Below are 18748 nucleotides of genomic sequence, written 5' to 3'. Positions count from 1 at the left end.
TATACATTTTGGGACTTTCGGTAAAGTTAACATATGTATAACTTCTCAAAATTAGCACCTCTGTGATAAGAACCCTTAGAATCTACTCTCAGCGGTCTTAAAGATGTTCTTACCGGTTACCACAGTGTACAATGAATCTCTCAGGCTTATGGGGAAGTCTGTATCCGTTGTTTATTGACTTTCAACCCTTGTAGGCGATAGGCAGGGCGTGGAAGACAGGAAGTCCTGGAATTAAATGCCAAGGACTGATAGGTGGAAAAACAAAACAACAACAAACTGAAGGGTCCAGGAATATGGAGAATGAAGAGAAAACAAAGAATCAACCGGAAGAGGGAAGACGGCTGAAGAGAGTTGAAAACACCACTTTCCCCAGCTGATGGGTAGGGAGTCAGAGCTCGTATCTCAGGATAACAGAACAGGAAGGCAGACAGTTCTATCCTTCTAAGTTATTAAGGATATCAGGCAGAATTAAGTACCAAACTAATATGTAGAAGGCGGGAAGGAGAAGAATCCCTCAGCTTCTACATAAGGAAGCATTAGCTCAAGGTAGAATGACGGACGTGTTTGCCAGGTGTGCAAGCGAATGTTAGGACTGAGGACTCCTCAGAAGTAGGACCGAAAGTGAACTAACCGGGTTGGCCGGCGAAGGAGAAAGAGCTGTCAATGCACACCTCCCTCTCTGGCTTTGAGGAGGGTTTGTTTCTTTTATTATTTCCACATGCACTTCCTATACCCTCACTAAAGGAGTGAAAAGACGGATCACGGTCAAGAGCGCAAGTTCTCCTGACCCAGGATGGAGTGGTTCACGAGAGAGAGCACAGCATATGGTCTGTTTCAGGAGTTGGTTTGCTCTTCATAAAAAAAAAGAAGAAGAAGAAGAAGAAGAAGAAGAAGAAGAAGAAGAAGAAGAAGAAGAAGAAGAAGAAGAAGAAGAAGAAGAAGAAGGAGGAGGAGGAGGGGGGGGGGGGGGGGAGGAGGAGGAGGGGGGGGAGGGGGAGGAGGAGGAGGAGGAGAAAGAAAGAAAGAAAGAAAGAAAGAAAGAAAGAAAGAAAGGAAGAAAGGAAGAAAGAGAGGGAGAATAATATTCATAGAGCGGAAAAGAACACCATCTTACAAATACACAGAGCACACACTGAAGGGGGAGAGATAATAAAGGAAGAGAAAAAGATTTAAAACACCAGCCGTAAAGAGTGAGAAGTACCACACCCATTTGGCTCACAACAAGTGTGCTGTGATTTAAAGGTGATAGGACAACCTGTAGAGACGCACAGGAAGAAAGTTATGCATAAGCTTTAGGAGTAATGAAACCGAAAAACGAATTGTTCTTTACAGAACAGAATAGCAGTCTAGATCTGGACCACAGAGAGAATTATCCTGTTCTGTATAAATAGTTTATGAAAGATATCCACATGTGGGCTCTGATTCAGCATTACTGACCCAAATATTCAGACCGGGCTCTGTACTCCGGCCATCTGGGAGTCACAGTGGCAAGGCCAACAAAGTCATGGGTTCCAATCCCGAAGGTACAGTAGACCCTGCTTGGTTCATGGTCGAGAAGACGCACACACAGAGAAACTTTCAGATTGTAGGGCCTGATGGTGCAGGCTGTAATCCTAACTGCTCTAGAGGCTGAGGCAGGAAGAAAACAAGCTCAAGGCCTGCCTAAACTACAGTGAGTTCTAGGCCAGGCTCTACGACCCTCCGAAGACCTTGCCTCAAAACAAAAAGGGGAAAGGAGAAGGACAAGGAGGCGGGGTCGTGGTTGGATTGTGGTTCAGCGGGAGAATACCTACCGAACATGTGTAAGGCCCAAGGTTCAATTCCTAGCACATTAGTAATGCTAGCGGGTAAATAAATAAATAAATTCTAGATTTCAGGTGATATGTTGGAAGTTAACTGTATCACGCATCTGCGCTCTAGCACAGACGCTCCCCCAAGTACCTGGAAATCTGTGAGGCATGTAGATAAACTAAAGTCTCGAACCCTGCCTTTAAGATAAAAATTTTTGACCAATGCTTATTTAGTGACCAGTTTATAAGAACTTTGTCTTTGAGAACTCTACCTCTGCTTCGGCACACTGTCTTTCTCCAACCAGGGAGAACAGTTTCAACCCAGGATCACCTCATCTTCCTCAGAAAAACATCAGTTAGTACGCGTTTTAGGTTTTGTGGTCCAGAAGGGTTCTGCCCAGCCGTTCAGTCAGAACAGCCCTAACTGTTCTGAGAGGACTCACACGCTCACTGGTTATGGACGTGCCGTGAGATGAAATTAACTGATGTAAAAAGCCTTCTTAGCTGAGGCCCTACAAAGATATGAGGCCAATCTACCTCCCAACTGGCTGCCTTGGGCGTGAGGACCACAGAAAACGAAAACAGGGATTCACTAACCTCACTGCTTTTTGCTCATCTCTCATGGCGTATCTAAAAGGTGTAGTTTGGAAGGCAGGCTGCAGTGAACACTTCCTGGTCCCCCGCCCCAGTCTCCCCACCCCACCCCCGATTCTATCCACCTCAAGAGGGTACAGGAAATGCAACAGCCAGATCATCGCATTGAGCAGAAAGAAATGCAAAAGGAGAAAACTTCAGACTTTCAAATAATGCTGGCCAATGGTCTGTATACCTCCCTACCCTCATCCTAAACTGCAAGGAGAATAAATCTGGACTTCTGCCAACCTCCGATGAGCTTGGAGAAAGCAAAACCACCTAATAGCTATGACGTGAGCAGGACGCTTTTATCAGACTGTGTCCGTGCAATTGCTAAAGGTAGGTTAACCTTCCCTTTGTTTCTTTGCCTTGTGTACGAATATAGTTCACCCTTATGTTCTCTGGGATGTACTGCAATCCCAGCCATGTAACTGAATTTTAGGTACCCGGAGAAAGAGTACAGTATGAGCATCTAAATATACCACTAATCCTTCTGAGCATTAGAACCAGGGCCCTTCCGTCTCGCTTTCCTAAATGCAAAATGCCCAGAAAGTACACTATGTATAAAAAACAAAAACAAAACAAAAAAAAAAAAAAATAGGCCTTTGTCCAGACCACAACCAATCTGGTTTTCAGTAGGACAGTTGTCCCCCGACAGAGACTATTTATATCTAGCAGATGTCTGAGGGTTTTTCCCCCCTACAGATGGGAACAAGAAGGGAGACAGTTGACTGCTGGTCTATACGGAAGAGAAGGGGTCTGCCAGGTACCCTACCACAGAAGTGAGCCTCCACGCCAAAGAACTGTCTGACCCGAGTGTCAACAGCGGAGGGAATGCAGGAGTGAAACGGTAGTCCAGACAGTTATAAACTTAAGCACCTCTACTTTTCCTTAGGTGATACTTCGTTAGACTTGGGAGTTTAACACTGAGAGATTGATTGCTGGGAACGTACGTCCATCTGCAGAAAGGTATAAATGACAGTACCTGAAGCACACTCTTTCTCCATGGTCCCATCCAGTCTAACTCAATGGACAGTTTATTCAAATCGAGCAATTTACTTCTGCATCAGGAGGCAAAGCCAACAGTACTCATCAAAGGGCTCATGGGCTCCCTTATAGTGCAGAGAATTCTCAAAGTCTGGACTTGAACATGGTTTCAAGCATGAAACCAGGAAGGGCTTAGGAAGGGCAATTAAAACCCATTTTGATTCAAGTGTTCTGTTTCCTCCCTTGATCAATCCTCTTATCAACTACTATAAAAAGAGGTGAAGGTCTCCACTTTCGAGCATCCCTCTCTCCAGTTCTGGAGAAATACTCACAAACAAGAAGCTGCCACATCAGGAACTTGACCGCGAAAGAAAAAGATCCAAAAATATAACAGAACCTTTAGAAATCAGAAACCACAGCTCACCAGAGCAGATGAAATAGCCTTTGATTTTCTTAAAGAGTTTTCTATGGAAACCGGGAAACAACCAGGGGAAACCGAGGTCTCTGACCAGAGAAAAATGGGGAATGGAAGGGACCGGCAAGAACAACCCCTCAGCTTTTAGGTGAATGTTTTAACATCACAAAACCAAACAAGCAAGCTCAGAGTAAAAACCACACAAAAGTGGTCGCTTCATCAATGCTCTGCCCAGAGCACAGAGTCCCTTAAGGCTAATGAATGACTAATGGAACAATCCCCGTTCAGTAAACACAACCATGACACCTGTTATAAAACCCTTCGGATCAGATACAACCGGATTGGATACAACCAGGGCATCGGGTCTGGTTTATTCCCAGAAGATCAAGTCTGCGGAGTCCCGGAGACTGCTGACCTTGAGGGGCTGGAGAGGGCCCATCTCACAGCACTTAAAGTTCATGAATTTCTCATCACCACTGCAGTCAAAGCTCCATCCTGTCCCAAAAGTCCCAGATCTCAATCATTATAGCCTAGAACCCAGGCAACTCCCCTGTGCTCCCTAAACAAATCCCAGCAGTGAGGACTGTTGTCCTAAAGACCGTGTACGGCTTCGGGGGATGGGGAGGTAGGAGATCACTTTCATTAGATATCATGCTTCGAACTAAACAATTTATAAAAAACAAGGAAGCGCCAGCCAGGCGATGAAGATCTCAACACTCTGGCTTCACTCTTACCGCTGTGGATAGATTTTTATTAACATGTTCCTTGTTGGACTCAAAAATCACGGGTACGGTTTTGCTTGTGTGAGAGTGCTTGCTTATATGTCTACACAGCTTATTCTGGCCCCAGGACTCGCACCAATACTCCTGCCTCAGTTTCCCAAGCGCTAGAAGATGCCAGTGGTGCAAACCATTTAAGTATACATCTAGTTGCAAGGTTCTTTGGTCTTGGGTTTGGTTTGGTTTGGTTTTTATGGCATCAAAATTCTTATCATAATGGCTTTCAAATCAATTACTCAACACATTTTCATTTTCCCACTTGATAAATGCTCTCTGAGCCTACAGATCAAGTCTGGACTTAGCCTGCACATCTTCATGACCCTCCAACTTCTGGAGAGATAGAAGTTCAAAAGCAACATTAGTCCCCCACTGTAGCTAAAGACAGACTCTTTGTTATAAAATCCTGATTCCTTGTCTTAATTCTCTAGACAGGAGCATGAGACCAGTAGTTTTTCCTGATGTGCCCACTAGATTGCCTATTGGAATTGGCCATCCCTTCCAGGGAGCTGTAACATGTCTCCTCCTTGAAACTAACATAAAGTAGTTTCAAGGCATTAAGCCTGGCCCACCTCTCCAGCAGGCTGGAGGTTTTTGTTTATTTTTACTTTTTTTTTAAAAAACTGAGATCAAATAACCCTAATATGTAGGCCACCTGCTGCCTTGGACTTGAAGGAATTCTTAAAGTAACACTCAGAGAAAGCCCTCTCCTTAGAGAGGCCCTTAGGCAGGCCACACTCCGGGCGGGGTGGGGGTGGGGGGTAGGGGTGGGGAGGAAAGCTGGGGTGGTGCCTTCCCTTGCCCCAGGACTGAGCAGGTGGCAGGAAACAGAGTTGCTAAAGAAGGTAAAAGAGCAAAGGTCCAAAGAACAGCGAAAACAGATTGCTCTCAATACCTGTGCAGCCCAAAAATACAGCCTGCAAACTACGTGGACCTTACTGAAGTTTCCACATCAAGAGAAACTAGAATGCACAATGTAACCTTTCTGGTTGAGTTGATACAGGACACCAAACTCAGCAGACACTGACAAAATTAGCTCTACTGAAACTCAAGAATTCCCACCAAAACCTGTTCAAGGAACAGAGCCCAGCAGTTTTGCTATGCCTGGGATTGTTGTGAAATTGAGGTTAACATACAGTTTAGACCTGGAAAAGAATTTAAGGATATCCAGTTTTGGACACTCTGCTTTGTAAGGGTTTCCATCGTAATCATGTCTGGCTGTAAAGGTAAATTAGAAGACTCTCAGGGAAAGCAAAAGTCTGAAGCAAAAGGACTACATTCATTTTTGTCTTCATAATAAAATTTTTCCAGGAGGGGGTGGTCATAAGCTAAGACGCCACCAGCAAGTCTAATTCTAGCAACAGGCAAGCTGGAGCCTCGCTCTAGCAAGATGATTGCAGACAACTTTGTGGCTCTGAGGCTACACTCTGAGAGCTGCCTGTTCAAAGTTCCAGATTTTGTCTATGTGACCTTGGGCCCAGCAATCTCTCTGTGCCTCAGTTCCGCACCAACTGAATGGTAGCTGGAGAGAGAAGTTCATGAGGTGAAACTAACGTCAAAAACCTTCTCTCTACAAAGAAGTCCAGAGAGAAAACAGAAGATGCCACTCCCAAACCCCCTCTCTCTCTCTGAATAAACACACAGCTGCAGGTACTTCTGAAGCCCACCACCACTGCTCTCTGCCAAACTCCACACTCCAGGCAGACCTTCAGCTTCTTAGTGAGCTGGGGAGTTCGTGCGAAAATAGAGGAGAACCAACTGCCTGAGATTTCTCAGTAATGGAATGAGTCACTTGCTGCTTTAGAAACAGAAAGAAATGTCAAGGTTGCCAGAGAACCCCATGCAGATGTTTGCATAAATTGTGTTCAAGTGATCACCCAGCCAAAGTCAGAGGACATTATTAAGACATCACTGGGCAAGAGGAGATCCATTTTTACATTTCCTGCAAAGGAGAAAACTCTGAAAATGGGGTTGGGAGGAGGACAGCATGTTTAACTCCAAAATCAGAGAGCACAGGGGACAAAGCTCAGACCTCCTGGGCCCTGGCTACTAGGATTTACCTGTTGTCAACCTGTTTACTCCAGCCTCAGCAACAAGGCTGGTGCGAGCTCCAAGTTCCAAATTTAAAGGCAGCCGAGAGCACTCATATATTTTCTCTCTCGTACTCTATAGGGGAAGCAGAAGCTGTAAACATTTGGAAACATCTGTCTGCAGCCAGCTTTTAATTCCACGCTTCTAAAAAATACTTCTAGGGCTGTGTAGTGATGACAGAATCCCTAAGTCCTCGTTTCATAATACTTCAAGTAAAGCTTGTGGTTTCATTTTAAATTCCCGCCAAGCCACTGACCCTAGCATATCAAAAGAACTGGCAAGGATTATTTCCAGTCATTAAACTGTCATATTTGGGGTTGTTTGTTTGTTTGTTTGTTTTAAAAAAGGCAAACATCAGCCTTATTCAGGTAGGTTGTAGATTTCTCTGGTCAACTAGTTGTTAGCTTGTCAACACTTGGATTCTTCGGATTTCTCCATACGTCTGCTTCCACTCAAATGTGTTTGTCAACATCGAAGAGCTGTAAAAGCCGCCCGCAATTGCTATGTGGCCACCTTCCATACAGAACCGAGTGCACCCATTTCTTTGTTTTTTTAGTAAGTTTTCCTGAAAGGCTTCGGATGGGTTTGTTCAACTCCTTTGCCAGTTTGACCACCCCGCAGAGAACTGAGCGCCGCACAGCTTCCAGTAGGAGTATAACAGGCACTTCCCCATTCTGCTCCAAACCAACCCGAGGTAACAGCTGAAGGATGACGACACTAAAATCAACCCTACTATCCATATCTCAAAGGGCTGCGACAGGAAATAAACTTTTTATCTCTCAAGACACAGTGAAAGGGGAAGGGGTCAGAAACAGAAATCTGCCTAGGTGGGCTGTATTTAATCAATTTGCCGCGACTCCGTGCGCTCAGGGATCTGGGCAGCCTCTGGCAGCTTAACCCTGAGCTAGCTTATAGGCGGCACTCGCGCGGGTTCCCCACCAGCAGGTGGCCGAGGCCACTTCCACAGGCCCGGGTGCGAATGTGGGAACATGGCCACTTCTGCCCAGCGCCGAGGCTGCCACCGCACGACACCCAGGACTTTGCGAACTCAGCGGTCCGAGCGCGGCAGAGCCTGGACCGGATGAAGCTCTACCGGTCGTCGGCGCGGCCTCACCCTGCCCCGGCGCTGAGCGTCGGCGGGAAGAAGTGCGAGCCCCCGGGCTGGTCATCCAGGCTGCGCCCGCCACCAGGTGCTTACCTGCGGGAAGGAGCCCTCCTGGCGCGGGCCCCGAGGGTAGTCCAAGTGACCCCTGTCCAGCATCAGGTAGAGTGAGAAGATTACGACGCAGAAGATCGCGCTGCCGAACACGGTGAACTGGCGGCTTAACTTCATTTTCCTCGATGGACTCGGGGCCAGGACGCGGTCCTCACCCGGAGGAGGAGGAGGAAGACTGAAGACTCCAGCCGGCGACCGCCGAGGGCTCCCTGCTCCGGGCTGCACACCCTTCGCGCGCTACGGCGCGGGTCCCGGCTGCGCTCCGCACCTCGTCTCCGGAGCCACCACGCGCCCTCGGCCTACGCCCTGGCCCGCTGCCCTCCCCGGGGCTGGCCGTTCCTGCAAGGCGGACTCCTGGGGAGCAAGGCAAAGGTCCCCACAAACTTGCTCTCCTGCAGGGTAGCGATACCCCGTAGGGCGGGCGGAGCAGTCAGAGGAGAGGTCTCTGCCCGACTTCCTGCCACAGCCGCCACGACTGAGTCGGCAGGAAAAGTTTTCTCGACAAGGGCAGGCGTGTCCTCCGCGCCCAGAGAACGCGCGGGTTCCGCGGCTCCGGGGCCGAGCGTGCGGCGCTGGGAGCGAGGAGCGCGCAGAAGAAGGAACTGGACCTGGAGGCGCCGTGCCCCACAACTTAGCGCCGGGACACCCAGGCCCACCCCCGTAACGCCGCCCCCGCGTCCCCGCCTGAGCCCCTTCCTGCCGAGGCTACTGCGGGGGCCGGCTGCACCCTGCGCGCCGGGGCGCTGAGATCCGAGACTTTCCTCAGGGCGTGCGTCCGATCCCCGGCCTCTCCCGGCCCCCGCCGCCCCTACCTTCCCCCTCGCGGGCCCGGGCTGCACGCGGAGGGCGCAGGGGGCGGGCGGCGCCGGGAGGAGGCGAGCAGAGCGAGGAGGAGAGGACCGTCTCCGGAGAGGAGCCCGCTCCAGCTGCAGCCGTGGAGCACCCCCTCCTTCCCGCCCCGAGAACGCGGAGATGGCGGCGGCAGCCGCGAGAGGAAGAGCCGGTTCCCCAGCGCTACTCGGCGCTCCAGTACCGCCCGCCACGAGCCGGAGGAGACGGCGGCGGCGGCGCGGCGGCCGATGGGTCAATAGGCGCCCGCAGCCCTGGAGCTGGGCAGCCGGCTGGCCCCGCCCCCTCCCGACGCGCCGGGATGAGGGGGCGGGCCCCCTGGCGCCCAATCACAGCGCGCCGCCCGCCAGGCCCGCCCAGCGCCTGCCTCACTGGGCCCTGACAGTAGGAAGACCTCAAGAGGCTTCAGTGACAAGGGAGGCGGCTTTGCAGGAATTGAGGCCAGCAGAGAGGTGCCTCCAGGGCTCCAGCAGCCTGCGTTCCATAGCGGCTGTGGTTCATTCCCCAGATTCCATCCTCTGGTCGCGTCTTCTATCCTGGAACGCCCAGATCAGCGTGCCTTGGAAGGGTCCGTGAAGGGCTTGTAAGGAAAGGTAGATGAGAAATCTGAGGAGCATTTTTGGACTCATCTTTTCTTGCTCTTGCTTTGTGCGACATCCTGGTGAAATCTGGAAGAAAGGGAGGCCGACAAAGCCTCTTGTAGGCAGATGTAGACATCTGGCGACAAAAACCTCGTAAGAGGGGGATCTGAGAAATGTTTCAGCCCACTATTGAATTATGGTCTCTCAGCTCCAAAATCACCCTTTTTCCACTGCACTGTGAAAATGAAGCTGGGCCTTTTAAGGAGGTTTCTCTTCGCCCTTCTGGGACACTGTGTCAGTAGAGGGTGCTGAAGAGACGTTACAGGAAATAAAGGAACTTGCTTCCTGGTTCTAGTACATCTGATAAGCAATTTCTCTTAGCATACCTGACTTTTTCAAGTCCTGAGCTCCTTGGTGGCCAACAGTTCTGTCATGGTGTTGGGCATGGACACTTTCCTGGCACCCTATTAACAGTGTATAGCAAGTTCGGGGCAGCATCACGGTGACATCTCTGCTCTTCAAATAACCACAATGTAGTCTCCATAAAAATCTCCATGTTAGCCCTTGACTGGATGGGAAGCCCATCTTTTGGGGGTCCTTTATCACTTCAAGAGGTAATTATAAGGCTTGCTCTCCACAGTTGCTGTCTATATTCTCTCTGGCTTTCTTCACACTAGCCATCCTTAGTTATTTGACTCCCTATTAAAGATAAGATTTAGTTTTATTAAGCCCTCCATGGAGTAGCCCCAAGAGATAGACCCACAGAGATGGATTTAAAGGTCAGATTGGTTGACTTTCACCTAGAGCTCCTTGCCAAAGGGAAAAAGAGTGGTAATTTGGGTCGTGAAATGCATCACAGTTAATTAACAATCACCTGTGGTTGCTTCTGATGGCATGCCCATGGAACAAGTCCATGGGAACTAGGTGCCAGCTTCCAAAGTGACTGTAACAACTGGGGTGGTAGGCATTGGAGTGTTTTTGAATACTCCCTCACCCCCAAAAAAAGGTGGCAAGGCCTGGTCCATCTTCCCTCCTAAGGTATGAGGATCAAAGAGACTCCTCCTGTACCAAGGAGAATTAATTATGTAACTGAAGATAGGATGTTATTATTTTGGTTTTGGAGTTACTGACTTGTTACTATTGAATTCTCAGACATGGCAAGGTTTGTGTCCTTTCCTCTAAAAAGTTGATGGATTAATTTGTTAATGATAAAAACTCCAAAATTTGGACTGCGTTAGCTAAAGCTGGGACTAGCATCCCCAGCACACACCTGTGCAGTGCTCACCGGGAGAAGCAAGTTGTCATTCTGTGGCTAAGCAGGCTGGGTTTCCTTTGCTTGATAACCTTGGAATTTTGGACTGGAGAGATGGCGTAGTGGTTAAGAACACTGGCTATTTGTCTAGAGCAGTGGTTCTCGACCTGTGAGTCTCGATGCCTTCAGAGGCTGACGAACTCTTTCACAGGAGTCATCTAAGACTCTCAGGAAACACAGATATTTTACATTATGATTCATAACATCAGTAAAATTATAGTTATAAAGTAGCAGCAAAAAAAAATATGGCTAGGGGTCACCACAGCATGAGGAACTGTATTAAATGGTGGAAGTTTAGGAAAGTTGAGAACCACTAATCTAAATAAAGGACCTGGATTCTGTACGCCCATAGCAGTTCAGTAAACCATTCCTCAGTTCCATAAGAATCTGGTACCTTCTGGTTTCTTTGGACACTAGCCACGCATGTTGTGCCCAGACATACATGGAGGTAAAACATCTATACACTGAAAAGAAATTTTAAACTTGCCATCTTTCAGGTTTGGGAGTTGTATGCATATTTTTTCCTAAAATACTCATCTGTTCAAGAAAATCCACTAGAAGTTGTTGCTATAAAATTAAAAAAAAAATGCTGTCTTTTCCCCTGCACTAAATCCAGCACCATAGTGCCCCAAGATATCTGGTAGATAGCTTCATCTCAGTTAGCAAAGCCTCTCACCAGCTTTGCTCCATCCCATATCTCACTGCCGATGGCTTCTCTGAGCTTGGCAACAATCTCTCTACCCATCTAGTTCCCAAGGCAGGCTGCCACCATGCCAGAAATACACATGTCTCCAGTCACCACACACTCTCTTGAATTCAATTAAATCACCACATGAAAGAACACACAACACAATAACCTCTGATCCAATTGATAAGATATAATTGCCCACCTAGACACACAAAGCCCTGTACATACCCATCCCTTAAGAATATTCATAACAACCTGTAAATGTGCAGAGAGGAATCTTAACATCCGCCTCCATGTTCTCTCCGCTGCTTCTCTCCCCTCGCTCCAGTCTCCTTCTGCTCTCTAAAACTTTTCTCCCACCCATCCTTCCTTCTCGTCCAATGACAGGCTTTGTTCTATCTAGTACCTGCCTTTACCTGCATAATGACATCATCCTACAAGAAGTGATTGTCCTTATCTGGGCAAATCCCTTGACATGGAATTTGCTTTTTTCCCAAAAACCACCACAACCAACTACCTGAGAATATGACCACAATGTACTGTGTTCTTGTGGAATAGAATGGAGCAATAATTCACACACCAAAATAGCTACAATTGGGTCTAATATATGTTGGAAAAATCTGGGAACAATGTATAGAAACTTTCTCTAAAGATATAGGGTCATGAAAGAATGTAACACAATGTATCAAAAATGTATTGCTCCCACGGAAGGATGGCTCAGTGGTTAGCAGCACTTGTTGCTCCTGCAAAGGACTCAGGTTGTGTTCCCAGTGCCAATAGAACAACTTCGAACCCTGACTCCAGCTCCAGGGGACCTGATGCCCGCTTCTGGCCTCCTTGGGCAATACATGCATATGATGCACTGATATACCTGCAAGCAGATGTACCAATATGCAAAAACTAGGAACCAATCTATGTCTAAATGTATTTCTGCTCTTAAGCATTCAGTTCACACAGCCCGAGGTGACTGGTGGATAGCGTATGAGATTGAGACACCAGAGCTTCAAGGCATGGAGTGGAAAAGGAAATCCAGTGGTTTAAGGGGAAACAAATATTGTACTGGATTTATCACATGCAGCTTGCAAGCCTGTGCCCCAGTTGTGTTCCATGTGGTGACACAGAAGATACACCGTTATTGAAGGTTTTGTGGGGGAGGGGGGGACTCTGTGGATTCTCCCAGGGGCCAGGCATGGACATAGGCAGTGGTTCAGCTGGCCTGCCTGGTTCACATGCAGACGACAGGAGTCCTGAAGAACAGAGGCCAAGCGGTGCTTAAGTAACAGAGTAAACTCATTTGCCTTTAGAGGAGCAAACTGCCGGGGCCCACAGAGATGTCCTCAGAAAGTAATATTTAGGCAACCTAAATAGGATATCACTTATTTTCAACAGGTAGAGCTCTAGATCAGTTAGCTAAGCTCTGACTTTAGTTGCCACAGTAGAGAGACAATAAACTTTCCGTCAGCTTTCAGACCCGAGTCAGCCCACAGCCCTGGAATCATTCGGTTGCCCTTTCGGGAGAGACCTTGCACCGTAGCCACAATACACAAACAAAATGGCACATCACCTTGCAGGAGGAGGAGAAGTTGTTTATTTGGTGTAGGGTCTGTACATTAACAAATTTCAAAGGAAGCCATAAACTTGGAGCCCTAGTCTAATGTGATTGATGTCCTTATAACAGAGGAACATACTGTAACATACATGATGCACACCATGGCCATCTGATGGTGTGACTTGAAGCCAGCTCTGCTGACACTTTGGTTTTGGACCACTGGCCTTGGGACTCTGCAAAAATAAATTTAGGTTCTTTGTGGTACCCTACCTCGTTGCGACAGTCTTGGTATGTGTAGACTTTTATAGAAAGCAACCACCCACCTAGCATGTAATATATAGCAAATCATACAATTCATAGGAAATAGGTAAGGGACCTAAATAAATATTTTTCCATAGAAGACACAAATAACCAACAGTTATATTTTTTTTTTTTTGGTTCTTTTTTTCGGAGCTGGGGACCGAACCCAGGGCCTTGCGCTTCCTAGGTAAGCGCTCTTCCACTGAGCCAAATCCCCAACCCCCAACAGTTATATATATATATTTTTTTTTCCCGGGGCTGGGGACCGAACCCAGGACCTTGCGCTTCCTAGGCAAGCGCTCTTCCACTGAGCCAAATCCCCAACCCCAACAGTTATATTTTTAAAAGAGCGTTCAACAACATTAATCATCAGGGACTTAACATATTAAAATCACAATAGATACCACTTCATACTTGTTATGGTTTTGGAAATGAGTAATGTTATTGAGGGTATTAAGGGGACCTTGTTAACTGTTGGAGGATTGCAGACTGCCACATGAGCAGAAACAATTTGCAGTACAGTTTCAGATAGCACTGTAGAAATCGGTATATTTAATGGAAAACAGTATGAAAGTTTCCTCCCTACCGAAAATAGAACTGCCCTATGACCCAGAAATACTACTTGTGTGAGTGTGTGTGTGTGTGTGTGAGAGAGAGAGAGAGAGAGAGAGAGAGAGAGAGAGAGAGAGAGAGAGTTTGTGTGTGAGTGTGTATGTGAATGATTTTGTGTGTGAATGAGTGTGTGAGTCTGTGTGTTTACAATCTACAGTCTTCAAGCAGCTTCTCTTTTCAAGAAAATTAATTTATATCGTATCACTTGTGGTTTGGCTATTGGAAGTCATGTTGCAACAACATTGGAGAGCAAAGAGTATCTAATAAGATACTGCCTCACTCAGGCTGGAGAAAGGCACAGTGGTAAATCACTTGTTGAGCAAACATGAAGACTACAGGTTCGAACCCCCCAGACAAAGCTGGACAGCATACAGTGCATCAGTAATTCCAGTGCACTGTGGGAGCATTGTGGGAGCTGGAGACAGGAGGTCCCTAGGAGCGTATTGGTCAAGGAGTCTAGCACATACAGCACAGTCCCGCCATGAACAAGAGACCCTGTCTCAAACAAGGTGAAAGTAAGGACACGTACTCATGGCTGTCCTCAACCACAAAGGTTAAACTTTTTTAAAGATACCATTTCACACCTGTTCAACCTGTGCCTTCATAATGAGGAAAAAATACTTTTAATGTGTGAGTCGGTGCCTCCTAGAGTTGATAATAACCACTCTAATGAGGGAAGTGCATACCTCATTAGACACATGCTCTCTCAGGCTCACCGAACTTTCAGGAATTTTATAGTTATGACTGTAGAAAACCAAAAGGCATAGAAGGTCCGGCCCTTTGCTTCCCTGGTCGTTGAGAAAGTCTGTCTGCCGAGGGCTTAAGCATTCTTACACATTCTTCCTGGTTATGCAGAGAATGCAGAGCCTGACCACTCTTCAAGTGGGGCCATTTCTCAGGGCTGTGTTTGTCCAAAGTAACTGAATAAGCAAACAATAGTTCCTTCCAAAGAACCAGTTTGCTTGCCACATACCACAGAAATAGGAAATAACCCCAATTCGCTTTCCTTGACTATGAGTATAAAACACAAACTATAAAGTATACACCATAAACTACACCCGTGATTTCCACCTGAACCTTCTACCTTAGACACAGTAGGACTGCAAAGACATGGGAAGCCAGAGCAAACTTGGACGTGTCTCTAACCTGGCTGTCTCGTACTTCTACCGGTGTCTGTGAAGCAGGCATTGACTATAGATCCTTCCTGAGTCCTGAGACTACCAACCTATCAAAGACAACCTTAACCTTGGTGTTGGGGTGTGGTCTCTCTCTCTGGCTGCACCTTATTCCCATGACAGAAACTTGGGAAGGGGTGAGAGGAGGAGGACACAGGCCCCTGAAGAGGGCAGCAGAAGGAGAAGACAGAAGATGGAGGATGACAGCCTTGTCTCCAGAATACTTCCCGTCATTGATTGATACGCCTTCCATCTGTCTTTCCCAGTAGGAGATGAGCTCGCTCCTGGAAGTCTCATGGTTTGCCACTGTATCTCAATTGGCAAAATAATGAGATATCAATGGTGAGGCTTAATAGATACCTTCTGAATTAATTAGTGGTTGTCTAGGCTCTGAGGCACCAGTTGGGGTGGGCTTCCTAGTGCTAGGAATGAGTTAGTTATAATAGAGGGGTCTGTTTGGAAGCTGTTCTTAGGGCTGGAGAGACATGGCTCATTGGATAAGGGAACTGGCTGCCCTTCCAGAAGTCCCCCACATGTCAGCTCACAACCATCTATAGATCTAGTTCCAGGAGATCCAGCGCCCTCTTCTGGCCAATGTGGACACGAGGCATGCATCTGGTGCACAGACACACAGACATACATACAGGAAAACTCCCCTACCCATAAAATAAAAATGAAATTTAAAAAGTAGTCTTAACTTTATGAATTGGCACTATTTTTCCCGAAGTATTTTCTTCAAAGCCTTTTAAAGATGATTCCTGAAAAGAAATTTTCCTAATCTTCACCACTACAGGAAAGCCAATATTTTGATAGAAAGAAATGAAGCAAGTAAGTCTATGCTGGGAGTTGGACATGTTTCCTCATTTAGCTTTTATAATTAGTGTGTTGATAGCTGTTTTATCTGTAATGAACTCAGATGCTGAAAGATGAAATAACTTGGCTTAAAGTACATAACTATCGAATGCATATCTTGGTTCTTTTGTTTTTAAAGTCTTCTATTTCCTCTAGCATTCTATAGAATGGAGTTCACTACTCCAGCACTGAGGAGGCAGAGGCAGGTGGATCTCTGAGTTCAAGACTAGCCTGGTCTACAGAGCCAATTCCAGGACAGCCTGGTCTACAGAGCCAATTCCAGGACAGCCAGGGCTAAACAGAGAGACCCTGTCTCAAAAAAAGAAAGAAAGAAAGAAAAAGAAAAAAGAGAGAAAAGAAAAGAAATAGAATTGAATACCATTAGCTTGTGCAGAGTGGGTAGATTTCCCATGATTACACTTGGGACTGTGTTGTTCAGATTCGGGGTAGACTGTCATAAACATTTCTAGGTTCTTTAAGTTCTTTAACAGAGACACTGACAAAGCCCGTGTTCAGACTGTCCAGGTGCGGTACAGAAGTTCCTCCAAGAATGATTGACAGAAACACACAGAGCTGACCTACCAATGCGGTTGAGAGCTTTCATGTCCACTGGAACAAGATCAGAGCCCTGTGGGTTCAGGATCATCATGCTACAAGATACATTAGTGTCCCTGCCATTGCTTCTTGTTCCTTGGTGTCTGAGCAATTAACCAATCGAGGTGCACTGGTAGGGAAAGGAAAGTCACTGGCTGGCCAGGAGGACGTTCATACCACTGCCTTCCAAATCTACAGTGAGTATTCCCAACGGACAAGCATAACTCAGATCTACAACTCTGGGCACACAGAAGTCTAGGAGCTGCAAACCTCTGGTCTCTGTAGGAGAAAGCAACTAGGAAAGGGCAGTGCAGGCACATTGAGGGAGCCAGCCTACTGCATTCATCACAGGCAACAGTTGTGGGAAATGATGCTTCTACGCGGAGAATGGATTGTGAGTTCTTTTTAAAAAAAAAATCTCTCCAGGAAGACCTGTATATATAATGCATGGTAAGTTATGCAAACTCTAGACTCTTGACATCCCAATCTCTATGATTTACTCTGAGGAGAATGTCTTCTACTCACATGATAGTTAAGGCCCATAATATACCTAAATATGTACACATCAGAGGTAAGAAGGCTGTTTGTGATGTAAGACTGTCCTTCCATTTTCAACAGCCCTTGGCTCCCTGTCACTGACACTGGCACAATGTGAAGTCAGGCTGGCTTCCAGCAGCCCTGAGCTGTTTTTTCTGGTCCTGTCTGGCTCTTCTTTCTCCTATGCCATATTCAACGAGGAACAGATTAGTGACAGAGTACACTAAAGCTTCAAAGATGGTATATCCAACTCCTAGGGACGATCTTTGCCCAAGGTCATAGGAAGTGCCGGTAGGAAGCCAAGCCCTCTAGTTTCCTGTCAAAAGGTTTCTTTGTTGCAACTAAAGCAGCCTGAGATTGTATTCTGTCTAGATACCAAGAGTTGATGGTGTGTGTACTTGTGCAAATAAGTGTGTGTGTGTGCACATGGTTGCATGTGTGGGCACTTTGCGTGTGTGTGTATGTGTGTGTATGTGTGTATTTGTGTGCATGCACTTGTGTGTGCATATCTATATCAAGCTAAGTAGCAAGCAATACTCAGCTATCTCTTTGGGGAAGTACTCTTGTATGCAAGTTATGAAGCAAATCATTAGCACTAAGTCACAAGCCAAGGGGCAGGAGGGTAATGTCGCCGGGAAAGGGAATGAGGTTATTGTCACTCAGAAAGGGGACACAGGGTTTCGAGATGATGACAAGTTCACAGAAAACATGGTTTTGTAGATAGATGGATGGATAGATAGACAGACAGACAGGCAGGCAGGCAGGCAGGCAGACAGGCAGACAGACAGACAGACAGATAGATAGATAGATAGATAGATAGATAAAGTTTCCCCATAATTTGAAATCCAATCCAATCGACTTTTTGCCTTTAGAGTTTTGGGTAGAACCAAGTACTTCCTGTGGGACCTTTGACTCTGACAGGGACACTCCAAGAGAGGAACTCTTATTGACCCCATTAGCAGGTAAGAAACCGAGCCATGCCCTGTGTAGCTCTCTGTGCTACTTTGTAGTAGAACTAGTGTGTTATGGCTAACAACAAGCCTGCTCTGCCTAGCAACAGTGTTGCTCTGCTCCACCAGCCGGAAGAGACTGACTAGGTGAATGTATTATGGAGCCCCATTTTTATTACCATTTTACAATCAGAAAAGTTAAGAAAAGCAGGAGACAGAATTAAACACACATATAATTAAGATTATATCTGTTAAAAAAGAGACACACGCCTAAGTATAAAAGACCAGAACACAGAACACTGAGGAGTTCCCCCTTTCTGTTTTTGAGATTTATTATAAGGCGAACATATCAAATTACTATATATGTGTGTGTGTGTGTGTGTGTGTGTGTGTGTGTGTGTGTGTGTGTGTGTGTATTTACTTATCTGGGAATACTTACTTACCTGGGAATGCAAAAGTTTATTTCTGCTCTCTCCTTTCCTACATCTTGAGAAACCTCTCCCACTCAGAGACTGACTTCATTACCAAATTGACGGCGCCGATCGTTCCAGCTATGCAAATCACAAGGCCACAGCCAGCTGAGGAAAAGCAGATAAAAAAGATTACATTAAAAATTAAAGCAATGCGTAGAGACACAGAGATAATGTGCTTACAATTATTTCTACATATTCAATATTCATGCAATTACAAAGCCGGTCATGGCAAATATTAACTCTTGAATCTGATCCCTTTTTGCCCTCTGATGTTGTGACCTTGAACTGCTATTGCCAAATAAGACATAATAAGCAAGGGCTGCCTGAGAAGCATCTCTTCAGACTATAAATGATAAACGCCTTTTCCT

General features: G+C 46.5%; 1 protein-coding gene across 1 annotated transcript in view; it reads right to left on the bottom strand.

Annotated features, from left to right (window-relative positions):
• Positions 1–9002, bottom strand: part of Man2a1 (mannosidase alpha class 2A member 1) — a 163574-nt gene extending 154572 nt beyond the window's left edge. Inside the window, exon 1 of the mRNA XM_032901717.1 lies at positions 7891–9002. Coding sequence (XP_032757608.1) covers positions 7891–8025 — 135 coding nt within the window. The 5' untranslated portion in view covers positions 8026–9002. The remainder of the gene's footprint in view (positions 1–7890) is intronic.
• Between the last annotated feature and the right edge of the window lie 9746 nt (positions 9003–18748).

Source organism: Rattus rattus, chromosome 4 (assembly GCF_011064425.1).
Source record: "Rattus rattus isolate New Zealand chromosome 4, Rrattus_CSIRO_v1, whole genome shotgun sequence".
NCBI classification, from domain to species: Eukaryota; Metazoa; Chordata; class Mammalia; order Rodentia; family Muridae; genus Rattus; species Rattus rattus.
The sequence above is the reverse complement of the archived record's forward strand: the minus strand, read 5'-3'. Positions and strand labels throughout refer to the sequence as shown.